Raw genomic sequence first — 19,654 nt, forward strand, 5'->3', positions numbered from 1 at the left:
CTGTTACAAAATGTTACCAAGAATATCCTTGCATGTACATCATCTTACCCATTTGCAAGATCTCTATAGAAAAATTTCCAGAATTTGAATTGCTAGTTCAAAGGATATGCTCAATATTAATATTAATAGATATTTCCAAACACCTCTATGGAGATTGTACTAATATACATCTCCACTAGCAGTGTATGAGACTGTTTCTTGTCTCACTCATGTGCCAATATAACATGTTGGCGTAAGTTTTTACCTGTGCCAATCTGATAGATGAAAAATTCAATCTCATACTTTTCATTTGTATTTCTTATAATGAATGAGATTCAGCATCTTTTCATCTGTTTAAGAGCCATTTGTATTTCCTTTTCTGTGAAATTCATGTTCTTTTTCCACATTTTTTTCTATTGGATTGCTGATTTTTTTAAATACTCATTTGTAGGAGTGCTGTATATTTTGGAAAGCAGAACTGTGTCTTCTCTGAATTAGAAATTTTCCCCTAGGTTGTTGTTTGTCTTTTGATTTGATTCAATTTTTTTTTTTAATTTTGGCAGGTAATTAAAAAATTTGTGTGTGTGTATATTTGTGTGTGTGTGTGGTATCTGAATTTGTGTCACACTTAGAAAGGTCTTCTCAGCTGTGAGATCATAAAAGATCTATATTTTTTCCTCATAGTTTTATGGGGTTTTTTTTATTGCTTAAATCTTTGTTCCATCAAATATTTTCTTTTCAAAATTAATTATTAAAATATACATTTAAATGCTTATCTATATTCATAAGGCTAAGAATAGCTAAAAAGAAGAGATTGTTTTCTCAACTCTGTGATCACATTTTTTTGAATGTTCATCCTTTGGCAGGTACAGATCTAGAATCGGCCCTAGACATAAAGTGGTTCAAAGTACAATCCACATGCATGCATATAATATAAACCTTATATATTATATAGATAATGTTGTTGTCCTATAAAGAGATAGCAGATAGCTCTCCAGTAATAACTCGATAAAGGGATTCTACTCTACAAAATTTCAAAATTATATTGCCTGCAAAAATGAAGATGATCTAGAAGAGAAACACAGAGCTTCCTTGGGGAGGCAATTTACTTGACAGTTCTTGGTGCTGATTCTGTACAGGGCTGGTGAGAGGGTTTAGTGCAGAATTCCCTTTTCTTCTTGTTCTTCTCTAGAGGCCAAGCCATTTAGTGTGTCATTTTTGTATCAGATTTTTTTTTTTTAAAGAAGGCATTGGAGATTTTTTTTTTTTTGGTTGTGTTGGTCTTCATTGCTACGTGTGGGCTTTCTCTAGTTGTGGTGAGCGGGGGCTACGCTTCGTTGTTGTGTGCGGGCTTCTCATTGCGGTGGCTTCTCTTACTGGGGAGCACGAGCTCTAGGCGTGTGGGCTTCAGCAGTTGTGGCTCACGGGCTCTAGAGCACAGGCTCAGTAGTTATGGCACACAGGCGGCTTAGTTGCTCCGCGGCATGTGGGATCTTCCCAGGCCAGGGCTCGAACCCATGTCCCTGCATTGGCAGGCAGATTCTAAACCACTGTGCCACCAGGGAAGCCCACTGTGTCATTTTTGATTCCAAGGTATTCTGACCTGCTGTAGGTGAAATTTATTTTCTGTCCTGATAGTTTTATAGGAGAACTATAGGAAAAGGAAAATTTTAATTCTTTTAGGTTTAATATATATGGACACATTGCTTTCAAAATACCTGTAACGAAATTCACTTCAAAATGAGACAGAAGGAGGACTTCCCTGGTGGCGCAGTGGTTAAGACTCCACGCTCCCAGTGCAAGGGGCCCGGGTTCGATCCCTGGTCAGGGAACTAGATCCCACATGCATGCAGCAACTGAAAGTTCGCATGCTGCAACTAAGGAGCCTGCCTGCCACAACTAAGACCCGGCGCAACCAAATTAATTAATTAATTAACAAAAAAAGGGACAGAAGGAAAAAGAAACAAAAAGAAAGCTGCTGTCCTAAAGAAACCAACTGTAGATCAGAAAACTTGCCATTAATTTAAGAATTGTCATTAGCAGGGGGAGAGATAAATTAGGAGTTTGAGTTAAAGTATGCACACTACCATGTATAAAATAGATAACCAACAAGGACCTACTGTATAGCACAGGGAACTATACTCAGTATTTTGAAATAACCTATATGGGAAAAGAATCTGAAAAAAATATATATATATTATACCTGAAATCTGTACACCTGAAATTAATACCACATTATAAATCAATTATACTGCAATAAAAAATAAATTAGAAAAAAAAGAATTACATTAGCCATCTAATCTTTTTAAGTCAAATATCTATATTAAATCTGTTTTTTCCTTTCATTTACTACATTAAGAATGAATAATCTCTATGAAGATAAGTGCCATATAAGGCAATGCATTATTAATTTTTAAACCCAATGAGATAAATAAAGTTGATCAAAATCCATGATCAGACAAAACAAGGCAAGAAGTTTATTAGCTTGGGTGGAAAAGGCAGATGGTTATAAATTAATTTGATTCATTCTTAGTAAATTCAGATGATAGGTATGAAATATATAAACGGACAGCATTTCTGCCCATGAGGTATTTATGTATTTTTCCTAGAAATGTCGGAGTTACACTGACAAATCACAATGGAAAGGCAGGCTGATTTCTGGAGAGTTCTTCCAATGTGGGTCTTTAATATTCAAGGCCATCAAATGTGACAAGGGAATCTTTTTAGATTTATTCCTGTTGGAACGTGCCAGGTTCAACAGTAAGATCTGGAGACTTACATTATCAGGAATCACAAGCTACTTACAAAAACAAGCCACTCTCTTCATTGTGATTTGGGAATGGGGCAAATTTCCAGGGATAAGTTGTCACCACAGCCAGGAACAACTGACTAAGAAAGAATGATCTCCGGGTTTTTCCAGAAAGCTGTCTGTTCATTAGGTAATGTTAAAATAGGACAAGGGTGGTAAGCTTTTAAACATTCCAGCCATAATATTTAATTTTAAATATTCTGTGAGGAACGCAGCCATCCCAGAAGTCTGCGTTAGCTGGTAAATGGCCTAGCGTTTTTGAAAAAAAAAATCTGAAAATAGCAAACAGCATTCTGAAGTAGAGAAAATCCATTTGTTACTAGCTAGCTGGAGGTCCTCAGGCATGTCACAATGCTCCACATTTGTATGGGGAAGGAATTAAGCTAGGCATTGGTTCTCAAGGCAGGCAGAACTGAGGAACCTCTTACCCAGCTTTTAAAGAACCCCACACAGACCAATTCAATCAGATTCTTGGGAGTGGTGTCCAGGCATCAATATTTTGTAAAATATAGCAGGGTTGAGAAACACCAGACTAGATAACCTCTAAGGTCCCACCGAGATCTCAATAAATGAAGGGGAGAATTCAGAATACCAGCACAAGAAATGGAACTCAAAAAAACATAAAAGCCGTGCAAGTGTAAAGCAAACCCTAAGCAGGGGTGTACAACACACAAATATCATCCGAGAATGATATTCTCACATGAACTGTGGCTTCATGAACAAAAAAATATGCTTGATTAGTAAAGATAACATCAATAAAAACATTCAAGGCACAGAACATGAAAGGTATTATGTCATTAACATCTGGTGGCACTGGTACTTTTTATCCAATTCCAAATTTATGACATATGTACATATCAAGCTCTGACCATTCAAAGACTCAAAGCTCTTTTCAATAGAAATTAAAAATCAAACAGTGTGAAATGGTAGGTTTTTAATTTCTCAGTGAAAAACATCAAGAGTTGATATGGCAAAAGCCAAGAGGTTACTTTACGAAGACATGTTCATTCCTTGCTTTTTGGATAAAAGAGATAATGCTAAATGATAACAGCCAGAATCAATACTATGACTAAGATTATGACTAAGCACTGCAGGTTGATTCTTAGAAGGAATTCATTTGAACTGGGCCTCAGAAAATAAAACAAAATAAAAACCCTCCCTCATGTGACCTTCTATCTTGGATTTTAGCCAATAGGGCCTGAGTTCTTAAACTGCATATTAGACATGGGCCTTGTCTGGGCATCTGTGAATCCTGGAACTGCCTGTAAAAACTGTGTGTGTGGGCCTGCATGGGTGTACCCATGCACAGAGCTTTTTTATCCTTTTTTGAGTCAAGAACTCCTTTGGTAGACTATGGACCCTTTCTCAGAAAAATGTTTTTAAATGCATAAAACACAAATGACTGCAAAGAAAAAAAAATGAATTAGTTATCAAAATGGTTTTGTAAAATTACAGGACAGTAATAAATGTCCTTCTTTATCAGCATATTAAAAAACAAGATCCTGATGTTTAGGTAGACAGCTATAGTAATCATCTAAATTTCGGAGTAATAAAGAACACAGTTATTTTCATGACATCAGCAATATCGGCAACAACTTACGTGATATGAAAATATCTGTAACTTCCATTGCTGATATAATCACAGGTACTGTTAATACTGCTATGATTTGTTGTCTGTGATCATCATTGAAGGAAGTGAGACATTTCTATTATAGGTTATAAAAATAATTTCCCCATCTAAGTTCACAACCCTCCTAAATCCTCTGGACTCCAGATGAAGAACTTCTGATCTATATCTTTATCCATCTTGAGGGGGTTTGATGATACGCCTCCAGCAAGGATAGAACATTAGACCACAAAGCACTTAATAAGCATTTCAAGGATTGGCTTCCATAAGGTCCTGCAGACACAGAGCGCTGGAAAGTCACAAAACAGTAGGGAAAAGGTGAAGGGCTCTCTGAGGTGGGACCGTAAGAAATGCTCTGTGAGTTTCTGGAGCTAAAGTTCAAATGCATCTTATTTTTAATTATGTTTTAATGTTTTGCATAGTTCCTAAAACATGTACAGTGACTTACAGGATCCATAAAGCACAGCAAAAGCTCACTTCTGAGTGGATGAGAAAAAGAGAAAACAACAGAAGGGGCATAAAGTGAAATGATACCAAGCACGAAGCTGGTGCAAAAATAGAAAGTGAGCCACAAATTTGCTTCCGAGCTTTTTGGCAAAAATAAAGCTGGACAGTCACAGAATGCACAGTTTCCAAAGGATTACACACACACACACACACACACACACACACACACACACACACAAACCCTCAGAAAAAATACAGCCTTTCTGGTACTAAGACTGAAGAGGTATTTCTCCCATGGATCTTTATAAAGAGAATATCATGCATTGTAATTAATGAACAATATCTTCAATAATATCATTAAAAGAGACATAACAATGAGTTCCCTAGAACTTTTTAAAAAATAATGTTTTTTTTAAAACAAAACAATGGCAATACAGCAAACACGATTCAACTGGGGGCTCATGAAGTAGAGCTGGGTACTCAGCTTTCTGAAGTCAGATGTGAGTGATGTGCTGACAGGCCATTGACCTGTCAGTCGGAACTGAACACTGGTCCCCCATTGTCAAAAGCAGGAGGTGGCGCACTTTTCTTAAAGAGGCGGATAATAAACATTTTCAGCTTTACAGGCCATAGAGTCTATTGCAAATACTCATCTCTGCAGTGAAAGCAGCCACAACATGTAAATAAATGGGCATCACTGTGTTCTAATAAGCTTTATTTATGGACACTGAAATCTGAATTTCATACACTTTTCACATGTTGTGAGATATAATTCTTCCTTTGATTTTTTACCCAACCATTTAAAAACCATTCTTAGCTTACAGGTTATACCAAAACAGGATGAGGGCTGGATTTGGCCACAGGACATAATTTCTTAACTGCTGGTCTACAGGATCAAGTTTTCTCCAGATACCTCCTTGACTCTTGTATCCTTCTCTTTCCTCAAGTCTTTGTCTAAATCAGCTTTTTAAGGTAATAACTCCTTCTATACTTTATATGCAACTATACACAGATCCAAGCAGGGTGCTATCATGGAGACAGACGTGGCTTCAGAATTCATATGTCCCATGGAAATAAGAAGGTAATCCAGCATGAATTAGCAGCAAAGAAATGGTTTAGTTTCCAGTCTCCTCATTAAAATAAACATACAGACACAACACCGAAAAAATGGTAATAAAATTTGAATACACAACCTTCTCTATTTAAAGGATCACGTGCTATTTTTTTAGAAGCATGTAAAAAATGGGTATAATTAGCTGAATCACTTAATTCATGTATTGTAGTGTTTACAGCACTAGATGTCTCAATGAAAATGAGGCCATATGGTGTTTCACAGCACACAATTAACTTGGTACAATCCCAATATGAAAGCCTTCATTCTAAATATCATTCAGGTGTCCCTGAGCTTCTGTCTGCTTGGAGACAAAACAAAGAACTAGGCCACTGAACTTGGCAAACTTGGGTTGTCTCTACTATTATATGGGCTCACCAGAAGGCGTAGGGAATTTATCCCATCTCTTTATTTTAGTAAAGATTTGTAATCCTTATACCCACCCATTCTAGAGAGCGGCTAGGATAATTAATAAGAATTTATGAATAAGCCTTGATGAGTATGATGAAAGAAAGGTATTAATGCAGACCCAGAGGAACCCTGCTATAATTCAGGGAGGGGGCAATTGCCCTCATGGAAACACAATACACATCAAATCAAGTCTCCTAGAAATGTGTAACTGCCTTCAGAAGATGCTCTAATCCACACAATTATAGTGTTCAGCACAGGTCTTAGCTGCCCTTCTAAACACCAGCCCTGTAAGTGTTCCACTGAAGGCTGTGTTTCATTACCTCTGTGTATTTTCTTCATATTCTATTGCAATTGGTTCTGGAAATGAGGCTGTGTATATGACACAAGCTCCTTGAACCATGAAAGATTAAAATTCTGTGCTGAGCTGTGGAAATGTCAATGAAACCTCTAGTACATCCAGAGAACAGGCCTGTAGCTTGTGGGGCTTTGGGAACTTGTAACTCATGAATGCTCGACTGTGCAGCGCCCACATAATGAACAAGGCCAGGTCTAGAGTTACATGTAAGTCACTGCAATTATTTCTAAGGACACTTTTTCTTGGGTATATGCATTCACCCACTAGAACACTGAAGCTTTGTATTATTAAGGTGAAATGTTGGGTTCGATTCCAAACACTACCGTTCCTAAAATTGGCCGCAAAGCGTCATCCAAACTAACATTTATTGCCTTTTAATGGCATTTGCTCAAATCCACATCTTCTAAAGATTATATACAACATTCCAAAAAGCACCTGAGGAAAATCCCTTTCAAAGCGACCACCTAATCTTTTCAGTTTCTTCACTGCGTTAATCTGCATCCACAAAGTTTAAATGTATGGTTCAATCATCAGAATAATCTTCATTTTGACAGTTGTAGTATCCATAACATCTATTACATTAACGAATGAAAAAACAAAAGAATCATTGAAAACATGGCATTCGAATTTAGGAGGGAGTCAGCTCTGCCACTCACACTAATGCATCCTAAGGCGAGTTATTTAATCTCAATAAGCCTACTGTTCTCAACTATAAAATGGGGATAAGAACATCAACTACTCCATAGGTTACTGTGAGGAGGAGATGAGTTCCTGTATGGAAAGTCCCCGAATAAATACTTGTTCCCTTCCCCTATCTAAGGAACTCAACTGGATCAACAAGGTACCTTCCTCAACCTTGAGGGAGACTCTTAACCTAATCAAGAATGAACATCACAATGTGATGTTTAAAAGACTTACTAAACCAGAGCCTCAACACTGAGAAGAAAATGGAAGAAACCAGGTGTTTATGATGACTCAGACTTTTCCATTCACTGAATGGCTGACTAAGCAGAGGCAACACATCCTTTTAACAGAATTTTGTACCCAAGGTGTCTCACACTGTGAACGCATGGATTCTGAGATTTAATTTCTCTACTGTCACTACTACTCCCTTCATTTAAATAAGGTAACCTCTCTATTAAAGGACTTCGATCTCAGCCCCTACAATTACACGCAGCCAACGCTGCTCTTCTCCCCTTGAGCGTGGGCTCCGGCCTTTTACACAGTGGTCTCCTGGCAATCAGAATCCAAGTCTTCCTAGTGGCTGTCAATGAGGCTATGGCCCAGGATTGCTGAAAACTTAAGACTTTCCCGACCTATGATGACAGAATGAGACAAACTCCCCAAATGTTTCTTCCAAACGTCATGGAAAGCACCATTTAGGACCTCACAATTTCCAGGCACTCCTCATTGGTCCCCAGTGAAATGGAAGCATTATCTGGTTGCCAATATCCTTAAGCCTTGACTTCCAGGTAGGTCAAATTTTTATTTTGTGAAAAATACATGGGTAGCCTGGTTTCCTTTTATCATTGACAAATCACTGTTACAACTTGGCTCAAGTATTAGCAGCTTTAGTGGAAACAAATCATTCTGTTCACATTTGTTGAATACTGACCTAGTGGTAAAACTAGGCAATAAAAACTATTACCCCTACTTGTTGAGTCTGAGCACAAAGAAAATTTATTTTCCAATTATTCACCTTATGTCACCATAAAGAAAGAAATGTGTGTGATGGCAAGGGTAACATGCATTTGCGAGTGTATGCCGCTTATTCTTTTTACAAAAGTGCTGGGGAATGTCTCAATAGAATTCTTTATTATTATGTTGAGATATCAGCAGTAGGCAGCTGACAAAATATTTGACAAATGAAGCAGTAATATATTACTAGTTGCCCAATCCTGCTGTGTTTGCTACTTGGCGTTTGTCTCATTCCCTCTATGAAATAAACAACTTATTAACTACAGAGGAGCTAATAAGATTTTAACTTCTCCTGTGGGGAACTCTCTAAAGATTTATTTCAGTTAAATGAGTTCCCTCCTGACTATGTGTTCACAAACTTGCTTCAGGAGATGGTGAGGACTAAATGAGTTAATGCACAGGCAGGCTCTGGAAACAGTGCCTGCCACATCAGAGGTTCTCAATGCAGATGATAAACAAGTCACAACAGAGTGGGAATTTTCTAACAAAACATGCTCTAAAAATCGAAACTCTTGATAAATATGCAAATCCCATAGTCAGAATTGTAATCTCTATGTTTTATTAGCTCTCTTCTTAGTCAAATGGCTAATTTAAACACAGTAGATGAATGCAAATTTTTTAATTTTATTTTTTAGTAACTACTAGGAACATTGTTGTATTAGTGACACAATGGCCCAAGAGCTGTACTTATTCATATAATTCAGGAAAAGATTCTATTGGAACTCAGCAATTAGTTAGATTTGGTTGGCAGGATCACACAATTATTGTGATCAACTTCATTGTACTTCATGAACTTAGGAAACAATGGAAATGAATGGATTTAGAGATAAAACTGGAAATTCCGAGAACTACAACAAGAACTGAGACCTTAATGTATAACTGAACTTGCCCCAACTTTTGCCTAATATAGTTTTATCTGTATTGCACACTATGCAATCATTATTATCTTTTTTCCTGTTTTTGATAAAATAATTAAACTGTTTGAGAAGGTTTAAGGAAGAGTATGTGAGGTTGGGGAGTTTGGGAGGGTATGAGTTGAATTTTCTAAAGAGAAACAGACTGGCCCATGAAAAATATTTCAAAATGGTAAAGTTACATTTTTCAAACACTGCTCTCTGATGCGTGTTTTCTATCTCCAGAATATCAAAACAAGATGCTAAAGCTAAATCAAAGTGTAAGCGTGGGGCTTCCCTGGTGGCACAGTGGTTAAGAATCCGCCTGCCAATGCAGGGGACACGGGTTCGAGCCCTGGCCTGGGAAGATCCCACATGCCGCAGAGCAGCTAAGCCCGTGCGCCACAACTACTGAGCCTGAGCTCTAGAGCCTGCGAGCCACAACTGCTGAGCCCACGTGCCACAACTACTGAAGCCTGCACGCCTGGAGCCCGTGCTCCGCAACAAGAGAAGCCATGACAATTAGAAGCCCGCGCACCGCAACGAAGAGTAGCCCCCGCTGGCCTCAACTAGGGAAAGCCCGCACACAGTAACAAAGACCCAGCACAGCCAAAAATAAATAAATTTATTAAAAAAAAAAAAAAAGTGTAACTGTGACTCACTGATAACCAACTTGGGAGTGTTTTTTTTTTTTTTTTTAAATTTATGGAAACTATTTCCCAGTATGTAAAAGAAAAAAAGAAAGCTATAGAAAATGGGAAAGGCCTCTTTCAAAGGGCACACAATAAAGAGAAAAGTGCTAGGCCTGTATTTAGGTGCTCAGAGTTCCAGCTCAGTGGTGGTTTCACCAACCAGCTGGCCAGGAAGATGGTCGTGGGGCTTAGCAAAGCTCTGAAATACTGTGTATCAACTTGAACGGCTTGAACATGAGCTCTTAATTTTCCTTCCAGAAGTAAAGTGCTAGGGTTCTTTAAAAAATACATTTTTAAAGTAGGAACAGCCTGAATAAAAAGTAAATAATTTAAATTTTTAATTTAGAAGAAAAAAAAGGGATTTTAAAAAATGTATGAAAAATCAGTTGGAAATTTTATTGCTTTTGGCGCAAGGTCACTGTAATACTGACTGGGCAGAAGGTTGAAAGAATACACAAGTTGTGGGTGGGGTGTCGCAGTTAGAAAAAGTAAACGCTATGTTTTGAATAGTTTAAAGACAGTGTTTGAATGGCCTAAAAAACTATAATTAAAGAACATAAGGCTGGGGACTTCCCTGGTGGCGCAGTGGTTAAAAATCCGCCTGCCAATGCAGGGGACATGGGTTCGAGCCCCGGTCCTGGAAGATCCCACATGTCACGGAGCAACTAAGCCCGTGCGCCACAACTACTGAACCTGCGTTCTAGAGCCCGCAAGCCACAACTACTCAGCCCGCGTGCCACAACTACTGAAGCCCGCGCGCCTAGAGCCCGTGCTCCGCAACAAGAGAAGCCACCACAATGAGAAGCCCGCGCACTGCAACGAAGAGTAGCCCCCGCTCACTGCAAGTAGAGAAAGCCCGCGTGCAGCAACGAAGACCCAATGCAGCCAAACATAAATAAATAAATAAATAAGAATATAAGGCTTTGGTAGCTCTAGTAAACAATGGAAACGAAAGGTCCTGGTTGGGTCATTCAAAAAATATTTGTTGAGTGAATGAAGTGAATAAATACGTAAGTGAGGATCTGACACAAACTAAAAAAGGAAAAGTTTTTAGAGCTCTTAAAGGAAAACAAAATAATATACAATGGAATCACAGCAGAGGACGAAAAGTTAATTCAGGTTTTTAACAGTAGGAAATATATAAAAATAAAAATCACCACCAACATCTTAGTTGCCTATTTTGCTAAAAGTTGAGAAAGCATGAGTTATCCATAAATAAATGATTAGGGAAGGTATAGATGAATGAAGTAATGGGGATAAAATCTCAGACTACACTGTAGGTGGTTTAGGTCTCCAAGCAAAGTCTGCAAATAATTTTTCAAGCCCACCCTCAGCATGCATTAAAAAGAAAAAAACGTAATTGTAATATTAGACTGGACATAGATGCTTGGTGGGTAAAAATCCATATTTTTATAACAAAACATATAAAGATGTTAACTAGATATTTAAAGCAAATATTAACCTAGCATAGAAATGATCACTTTTAATGATGTAGCATTTGATATATTTATGTAACTCTTTTAGAAAAGCTTGATAACAGGTCACATTTTTTTTTGCCAAAATTTAATATTTGGTGCTACACAGATATTAGATTGAGCTTGCCATGTTTATGCTGCACACATGTTTTCACAATACCAGTAATGGAAAAATCAACTTCAGGAGTAAATGTGAAATACAGAAAGAATTGCTGATTAGATTTTAAAGGAAGTCACACCAGCCAACTGATGGAAGTCACCTTACGCACCATGTGTTATCAGAGGCAAGTTAGATTTTAAGTTTTAATACAATGGCTCTTTTGCAGAGCGAAAAAAATATTTCCATCTTGTGTGCCAACTTATTCTAAACTGAAAAAAAATTATTTGGTGATCAAAAGGCAGGAAAGAGGATCCATAAGACCACATTTGTCACGAATCCAATGTTAATGTTAATTAACCTTTCTGAAAAAGTTCTATTTAGTATTTATCAGAAACAAAGGGAGCTTAGATGCCAGTGTGAGTCTGAGAAGGGGAGTGGTGTCCTGGGCCTGGTGCTGGGCTTGCGGTAAGAGGAACCAAATAGCTTCGGGGACCCAGAAAGCAGGGGCACTGGCTGTGCTGCTGAGCCTCAACAGATCCCAAGGGAGAGGAAGCAGGGACAGATGCCAGCAGCCCCTGGAGCCCCTCAAAGTCCCAGCATGGTCACACCAGAGCAGAAGCACAGTTCCCACCCTTCTGGGAGTAGGGGGGCAATGTCAAAGATCTTAGACAGCCTAACCGAATTTCCCCCAGAGTTGTGCTGGGGCAGCACAATGACCTCAAAGTACCCACGAGAGCATGAGAGAAGCAAGGAAAGGTGCTGAAACTGAAGGAGCTTTCAGACAGGAATGCACTTGAACTGGACCAACACTAAGGATGAGACAGGACAATGCACATCTCTACGGATGCCTGTAAGGCAGAGGCCACAAGACAAGGTGAGCACTGCTCACCTCCTCCGCCCCCAGCCCAGACCTTAGCACTTTGAAGGGAAAAAGGATATTTAATATTTTAAAAGGATATTAAATATTTAATTTAAATTAAATATTTCTGACTTAAGTTCACTTGTTCTTAAAGTACTCCTTTTATAAGAATGTCCTAGGTATAATAAGGGAAAGGTACGATATGAAATGTTAAGGATACACAGGGATCAAGAAAAGGCAGAGATTTTTTTGTTTCCAGCGATGATGGTCTAGGTTATACAGTCCAATCCTTCATAAAAACAAATTTCAAGTGCAGGCTATAATATACAATAATCTAATTAGAAACATCAAATACCCGTGAAGATAGTAAGGAACTACCAGGCCAAAATGTGCGGGAAAGCAAGACCCTAAGAGGTAAGCAAGCGGGGAGGCACTTTTGCCCTGATAAGGGGCAGATATGCGTGGATTTTGACAGCCTCACGGGGGAGGTGAAACAGAAATCGAAGACTAGAACGTACCCAAGTGGGGAGAATACAAAGGCCTTTGTCTACACTAAGCTGAGTTTCCCAAGAGTCACCCCCTAAAAATAACAGTGAACCAGAATCAACCCACTTCCCACCTCGAAAGACTGCAGGGACAATGGCCTTGACATGGGAAGTGTACATAAGGACGCACAGGGGCGTAGTCCATGAGGACTTGTACTCACCAGCTGGTCCCTGTGTGCAAAACTGCAGCTCGAATTCACGTCACCTGGGTGGTCCAAAAAACTTTAAGTGGTAAGTTTAGGTCAAAGTGGTGCCAGACTAGTAGTGCCACCAGGCACCTGGCAGAGACAAAAGCAAGTCCTCCAGGGGGTTGGCAGGGTGGGGGGAAGGCCATTCATCCTAAGCCTCAAAGAATCCCTACAGGAAATTTTTCAGTGGTAATGATGAATATCCAGGCAAAAATAAGCAAGCACCCAAGAGCAGACAGGTAAGAGGGGAGTGGGGGAAATCTAAGCAAAATAGAGATGCTAAAAACAAATTCATTCACTAACGAATTTGCAGCCTTTTATGCAAAAAATATTTACGGAGCACCTGCTCAGTGTCAGGCTCTATGCAAAGTTGCTGGGGACAGGTGCCATTTCACCTGTCGGATGAGCAAATCACCTAAGGGATGAAAGGTTAGTTGAAATGCCATTATATTTATGTTTATTTACTTTTAGTTTCTGTGTTTTCCAAAGACTTCCAAACACAAAGATGAGTGCCCATTACTATTTAGTGACAGGTTTTGAAATAAACAGTAATTGCCTAGGACTGAAATTGACATCACTGATTCCTTTCTCAGACTCTCATTCCCTAAAGGTTCCATGTTTGAGTTCAGCCTAATTATCCTCTAAGCAAACCAGAGAGCCACATGCATTAACAGAAAGACAAAGTGCTGAAAGATAAAGATAACTATCTCAGAGATAAAAAAAACTCAGAGTTAATGATATTTATCTTTAACGGTAAAAGTCCAAAGAGATGATCATGGAATAACAGCATGAATCAGACAACATTAATTTTAAGATAGATCTGGAAACAGTTGAAGGCACAGGAAGGGTGAAGAGAAATTAGTCTAAAATTTACTTATATATAGATTGCCTTTCTTGGCCAAGGTTGTTGGCAAAATCTTGCTGATTATTTGGGTTACTGTGGTATGCCCACACTAATTATCAACCTTTGTCTTCTACTCAGCTTTTTACAATTAGAATTCAAATCATCACCTCTATACTTCTTTATTTGTTTGCTTTTATTAAATATTCTCATGGTTGTCATTTACTGAGCCTTTGGAATGGTCTGACCTGTGCTTTCTTCTCCTTGCTGGGCAAACCAAGACAGTATGGTGTAATAAAAATAATAACAGTAGCAACTGCATATGGGCCTAGAATTGAGCAAGACAGTTTTTAGGAGTTATTTACTCCTCACAACAATTGTAAGGGGTAAGTCATTACAGATGAGGAAATTTATGGGCCAGAGAAATAGAGGGAGCAGAAGCAGGGGCTTCAAAGTTGAACAAACTTGAATTTAAATCCTGACCTGCTCCTGGCATTTCTCCTCCCCTAGAAGTGAGGCTCGGTTTTCTGGGGTGAAGGCTGCTGTGAGGATGAAATGAAATACAGCACAGCTTAGAGCCAGGACTCTGGGAAGTATTTGTTTTTCCTTCCTTCCAATGGTTGCTCATCTGGAAATTCATGTCTTGTCTTACACAGCATCTTCAAATAGTTTTAAAAGTAGCTACCTCCAGGAAAATAATGGAATATTGTACAGAGTTTTTAAAATAATAAAAAGGTGGATAATCACTTACATTTAGGGAGAGCTTTAACTTTTCAGTAGCCCTTCACTCCCTTCCAAACACTGGCTTGTTTGACCCTTTGGAAAATATTTTAATATCTCAGTTGACTTTTTTAGATTGGTTGTGTCCAGGACATAACATTGTCTGTGGGCCTTGAAAAATGCTAATCCAGGACATGATGCAAGAAGAAAGGACCAGGCCTTTGCCTTTCTTTCCAGTCCTCTGGCTGCAGTCTGCCTCCTTCCTTCTCCTGGGATCTATGTGTGTGTGTCGACGGGATGGGAGGTGGCCAGGGTTGGAAGTAAATCAAGGGTGGGAGGGAGGGCTGTGACACGTAGCTGTCTTTGGTTGCCATGGTAAGGATGCCTAACACAGGAGGAATGTGCTACCTTCCCTTATAAAAGAAACTTTCCTTTTTTACTTTTCTCAAGCTTGTGAGAAAATCATCCTACCTTCTCACATTTAAACCAAAACTACCTACTCCTCTAACAGTGGTCTGAACTAAAAGGCTATATTCACCCAGAGAGTGTGGCTAAAAAAACCCCGGGAAAGATGTATTCACCCCAGTATCCTGGCTGGCACACAGTAGGGGCTCAACAAATATTTGGAGTTACTGCAGTACCTGGGGTGTGAATTGATCATCCCCTGTTGACAACAGAGAACATAATGTAATGATTTCTGCGAGTCCCTAAAAAGATCAGCCCAGCCTCACTTCCAGGAAACCTTCCTAGATCAGCAAGACTCACTTCTCAAATAATTGATTAGTTCAGAGGTCACACATGTGGACAGATTTTGTTTTGGCTTGCAAAGTTTCAAAACACATTTTGAATTAATATTTAAAGCTTGAGAGATTTCATATGCATTTACAGCTGACTTGCTTTACCCAATAGTGTCTATCCGCCCCTTTGGGGAACTTGTGCTGGTGCCCTGGATTATAACCATGTTGGCTAATTAAAAGTTCACAAGTCCTACTAGCTGTTTCAGGTGTTAATTTCATCCTATGCAGAACACACACACACACACACACACACACACACACACACCTCCAAACAAAAAATAGAAGGTTCCAAATGTGTAAATACAAAAACCAAACCCTCCGGCCCTCAAATTTCTCACTTTCTCTGTCTGTGCAGTTGCCGCGATCAGTGTGTAAAACCCATGTTTTCAAACCTTTCACTTCACAGGCTCTTGCTGACTGGAGGCATGAAGGGGAAAGACCACCTATCCCTTCATTACTAATGCTTGACAAAGCAAGCCCATTGGGAAGGAATTCTTGATGAAAGCAAGGAGGTAAGAATTAAAACCTCACTGATATAAAAGGCTACTAAGTGTCACAGCAGGTTGTCATTTAGAAAATACCCTTGAGAATTTTACAGAAATTAATAAAATTAAATAGGAATAAAACACAAGTGACTTGCATTTAACAATATTTTCGAATGTAATACTGAGAGTCTCTCCACTTTAAAATCGCTCCTATAAAAGGCAACTGGACCCCGACCATTCTCCCTTCTCAAGTTGATGCCGCCTTCCCCCTGGATCTTCCTGCGGGTCCAGTGTGGTTCCCTGAAACCAAAGAGCCCCCATTCCCTTCCCCTTGGTGCTGAAGTCCACACTTCTGGCCCCTGCATGGCCCCTCCACTCCCCTTCCCCAATTCATGTTTTTTTCACCTCTCCCGCCGCCTGCCACAAAAACACCTCAAAGATATTTCAGTAATAAGTATTATATAATAATAGTAATAAACATTTATTTATTGATCACCTACTATGTGCCAAGCGCAAGTCTAACTGTTTGAGAGAGGTCAGCCCATTCCCTAACCACCATAATCGTCTGAGGCTTGTAGTGTGGTAGTGAAAAGGTGAGCGTCAGCAGACTGCTGGCTGGGATCTGAACAAGGCTTGCAGACCACCCCTGGTGTGGCCCAAATGGTGGCTACAAGGCTGTTTCCGACTCTAAGAGTCTGTGATCACTGCTGCCATGTTTAAGGATGCAAATTTTATAGGAGCCCCTATCACTAAGTGGGAAAGAAACTTTTCGAGGAACCCTCTATTTCCCACAATAGGATGGCCCAGATTAATCCTGGATAAGATTGAGCCTCCTGAAAACAGTCCCCTCATCTCACTCCACCAAGCTGAGAGGCCCCCCATGACTGAACCTGAGGTGCCACCCGATTCCAACAGGGAGCTGAATCAAGCTAGAGTCCTGCCAGTGTAGAAATGCAATTTCCTCCCTTACGTCTAGATGGTCGTAGTTTCCTTTATGAATGTCTGTCATGAAAGTCCACTCCAAGGAGTTTCCGTGGACAAAACCCCAATGACTCACTGACGTGTGCCCCGCGACCAAACCTGGCAGGACCGAGTTCCCTCAGCCCACCACCCGCTGGACCCGCGCGGAGCTCATTCAGAAGAAAAGATGGGTCTGGAAAAGCTCTTGGAGAAGAAAGGAAATTTCCCATCTCTGGTCCTTTCTCTTAACTGGGACCCACTCTGCCAGCTCCGGAGGTCTGTCCCGGCCGTGACGACCCCACGGGGCGCAGGTTCCCAGAGGCGCGGGGCGGGAAGGGGCTGCCCGACAAGGGCTGCCCCGGGAGTCCCGGCCGAGCCTCGCCCTCCTGCTTCCCTCCTCCTCCTCTTCCTCCTCCCCGCGCCCCAGCCTCGGCGCCGGGGCTGCTCGCCTCCGAGCGTCCCGGGGTTGGAGCGGAGTAGGAAGGCAGGAGACTCGAAGCCTACCGTCTTCTGTTTCTTGACCCCGGACGACATGCTGGCTGGCTGCGGCGGTGCCCTGCGCGCTGGAACTCGGAGCCCAGCTCCTGGGAGCGGAAGCGCTAGGACGCTCGGTGGCGGCGGCAGTGGCTACTGCCGGACTCCCGAGAAGGAGGTATAAAAAGGCTCCACAGACACGTCGCACTTCCCTTGACCAGCCCCCTCCCCCTCCTCCTCCCGCCGTGCTCCTCTCCGCCCCGTCGGCTCCGCCAGCAGCGCCCAACCCAGGGGACCCGGCCGCCTCCTGGGCGGGGTCCCGGGTCCGGCCCCCTACGCCCCGGAGCGGCTCCGCCAGCCCGGGTCGGAGGCAGGACCTTGCAGCCGGGGGCTCGGATGGACACGCCCCGCGTGCAGTCGGAGGTCAAGTTCGCTGTCCGCGTTCCCACTCCCAGTGGCTGCCTGAGCTTCCCCCATCTCCCACCCCCGCGCCTCTCCAAGGAAGGCTTCCTGCCTCTGGGACCAGCTTGAAACTGCCAGGCTTGTCGGCATGGTCCTTAGTGGGCACCGATGCCCAGCTTGTCTTCATTTGCAGTAATAACAGCCACGGTTGACATTTTTTGGTCCTCTCTCTGCACTCTGCTGACCTTTGCCTTCAGCCTCCTGTGGCCCCTGACCCAGGAATCGAGTCCTACTTTCTCCCATGAAGCAGTTGAGGCTTTCAGACTTTCTCAAGATTATCTTCCAAGTGAGGGGATTCAAACCCAGGCCGTCAGCCTCCACAGTCCAGGCTTTCTACACCAGCATCAGCATCGATGATGATGATGATGATGATGATGATGAAGAAGAAGAAGAAGAAGAAGAAGAAGAAGAAGAAGAAGAAGAAGAAGAAGAAGGGCTTCCCTGGTAGCGCAGGGGTTTAGAGTACGCCTGCCGATGCAGGGGACATGGGTTTGTGCCCCGGTCCGGGAAGATCCCACATGCCGCGGAGCGGCTGGGCCCGTCAGCCATGGCCCGTGAGCCATGGCCCGTGAGCCTGCGCGTCCGGAGCCTGTGCTCCGCAACGGGACAGGCCACAACAGTGAGAGGCCCACTTACCGCAAAAAAAAAAAAAAGAAGAAATCAGGAGGCGCAGCGCCTGCCTGCACCTTATGCACCATTCACGGGACTAAGGGGTTTACATGCATTCACTCCTTTGGAGCTCACAATATTTTCCTCCTGTTACAGATGGGCCAGCTGAGGCACTGCTCCACTCACAAAGTTGAGTAGGCAAGGCCAGCCCGGGAAAATGGTCAGTAGTAGCCCAGCCACTTGTTTCAGTCCATCCCCCAAAGCATTCCTATAGTACTTCCGTGTGTTCAGCAACCAGGATGGGCCCTGAGGCAAAAAAGTAAGAGGAGGCCCAAGTTGACAAGGCTTATGGACTACACCTTAGGGCTCCAAGGTTTTGTCAGAGGGCAACTCTTTTAACTCAAATGTCTGGGACAAGCAAAAGTAAGGAAGGAGAAGCTATGGTTAGTGACAGCACCTTGAGGGCAGTCACAAGGCCTCACACTCCTCTGTACCTTAATTCCTTGCACAATGTGACAAACAGATCAATAGGATAGTACAAAAGAACCATGAAGATGCCCAAGGGCCACACTGCCCATTCCAACTTTGGTCTTCCTTCTGTGAAAAGGCTGAAGTGATAGCCTAAGGAAGTGAGGATTGGAACTTTTCTTTCATATCTAATTGTATTTCTGGAAGACTGTCAGCTTTCCAGACAGACACTAAAGATCTGAATATCCGTTCATTGATTGCCTTTCTCCATGGGAAGTTGGGAAAAAAATAAATAAATCAGGAGTCAGAAACTTAAAAGGCAGCCTACATGTTTGTCCAGTCTTGAAATATCAGTATATTTATTTTCTTACTCATTTGAAGTAAGCTGCCACCACTCCCTTCAGATATGAGCAGCTAGAGGGCAAATGCTGGGTTTGAGTTTCTGTTCTGCACACAAACTAGCATGTTTTGAATTTTGGGGGTTTAAACAGTAACATCCCATTCTAATTTTATTGGAAAAATCCACTTGTATCAGTTCCAGCCATATTTTGAACCCTGCCAGATTCTGCCCTAAGAGAAAAGGTAAATTAAGTGTTGATAGAGAAATAGCAATTTGCATGATTGTTTTTTTTTCATATTGCTTCTTTAA

General features: G+C 41.4%; 1 protein-coding gene across 6 annotated transcripts in view; it reads right to left on the minus strand.

Annotated features, from left to right (window-relative positions):
* PAPSS2 (3'-phosphoadenosine 5'-phosphosulfate synthase 2) overlaps positions 1-17,693 on the minus strand; it is a 79,698-nt gene extending 62,005 nt beyond the window's left edge. For 2 of the 6 annotated variants that reach the window (XM_067710106.1, XM_067710107.1), the window contains exon 1: positions 17,497-17,691. In XM_067710106.1, the coding sequence (XP_067566207.1) occupies positions 17,497-17,526 (30 nt within the window). In that variant the 5' untranslated portion in view covers positions 17,527-17,691. Of the gene's footprint in view, positions 1-17,496 lie in introns of all 6 variants that reach the window. The other 4 variants (XM_067710109.1, XM_067710108.1, XM_067710105.1 and 1 more) reach the window with 3 other exon arrangements.
* Positions 17,694-19,654: the final 1,961 nt, after the last annotated feature.

The sequence above is a fragment of the Pseudorca crassidens genome, chromosome 16, assembly GCF_039906515.1.
Source record: "Pseudorca crassidens isolate mPseCra1 chromosome 16, mPseCra1.hap1, whole genome shotgun sequence".
Lineage (NCBI taxonomy): Eukaryota > Metazoa > Chordata > Mammalia > Artiodactyla > Delphinidae > Pseudorca > Pseudorca crassidens.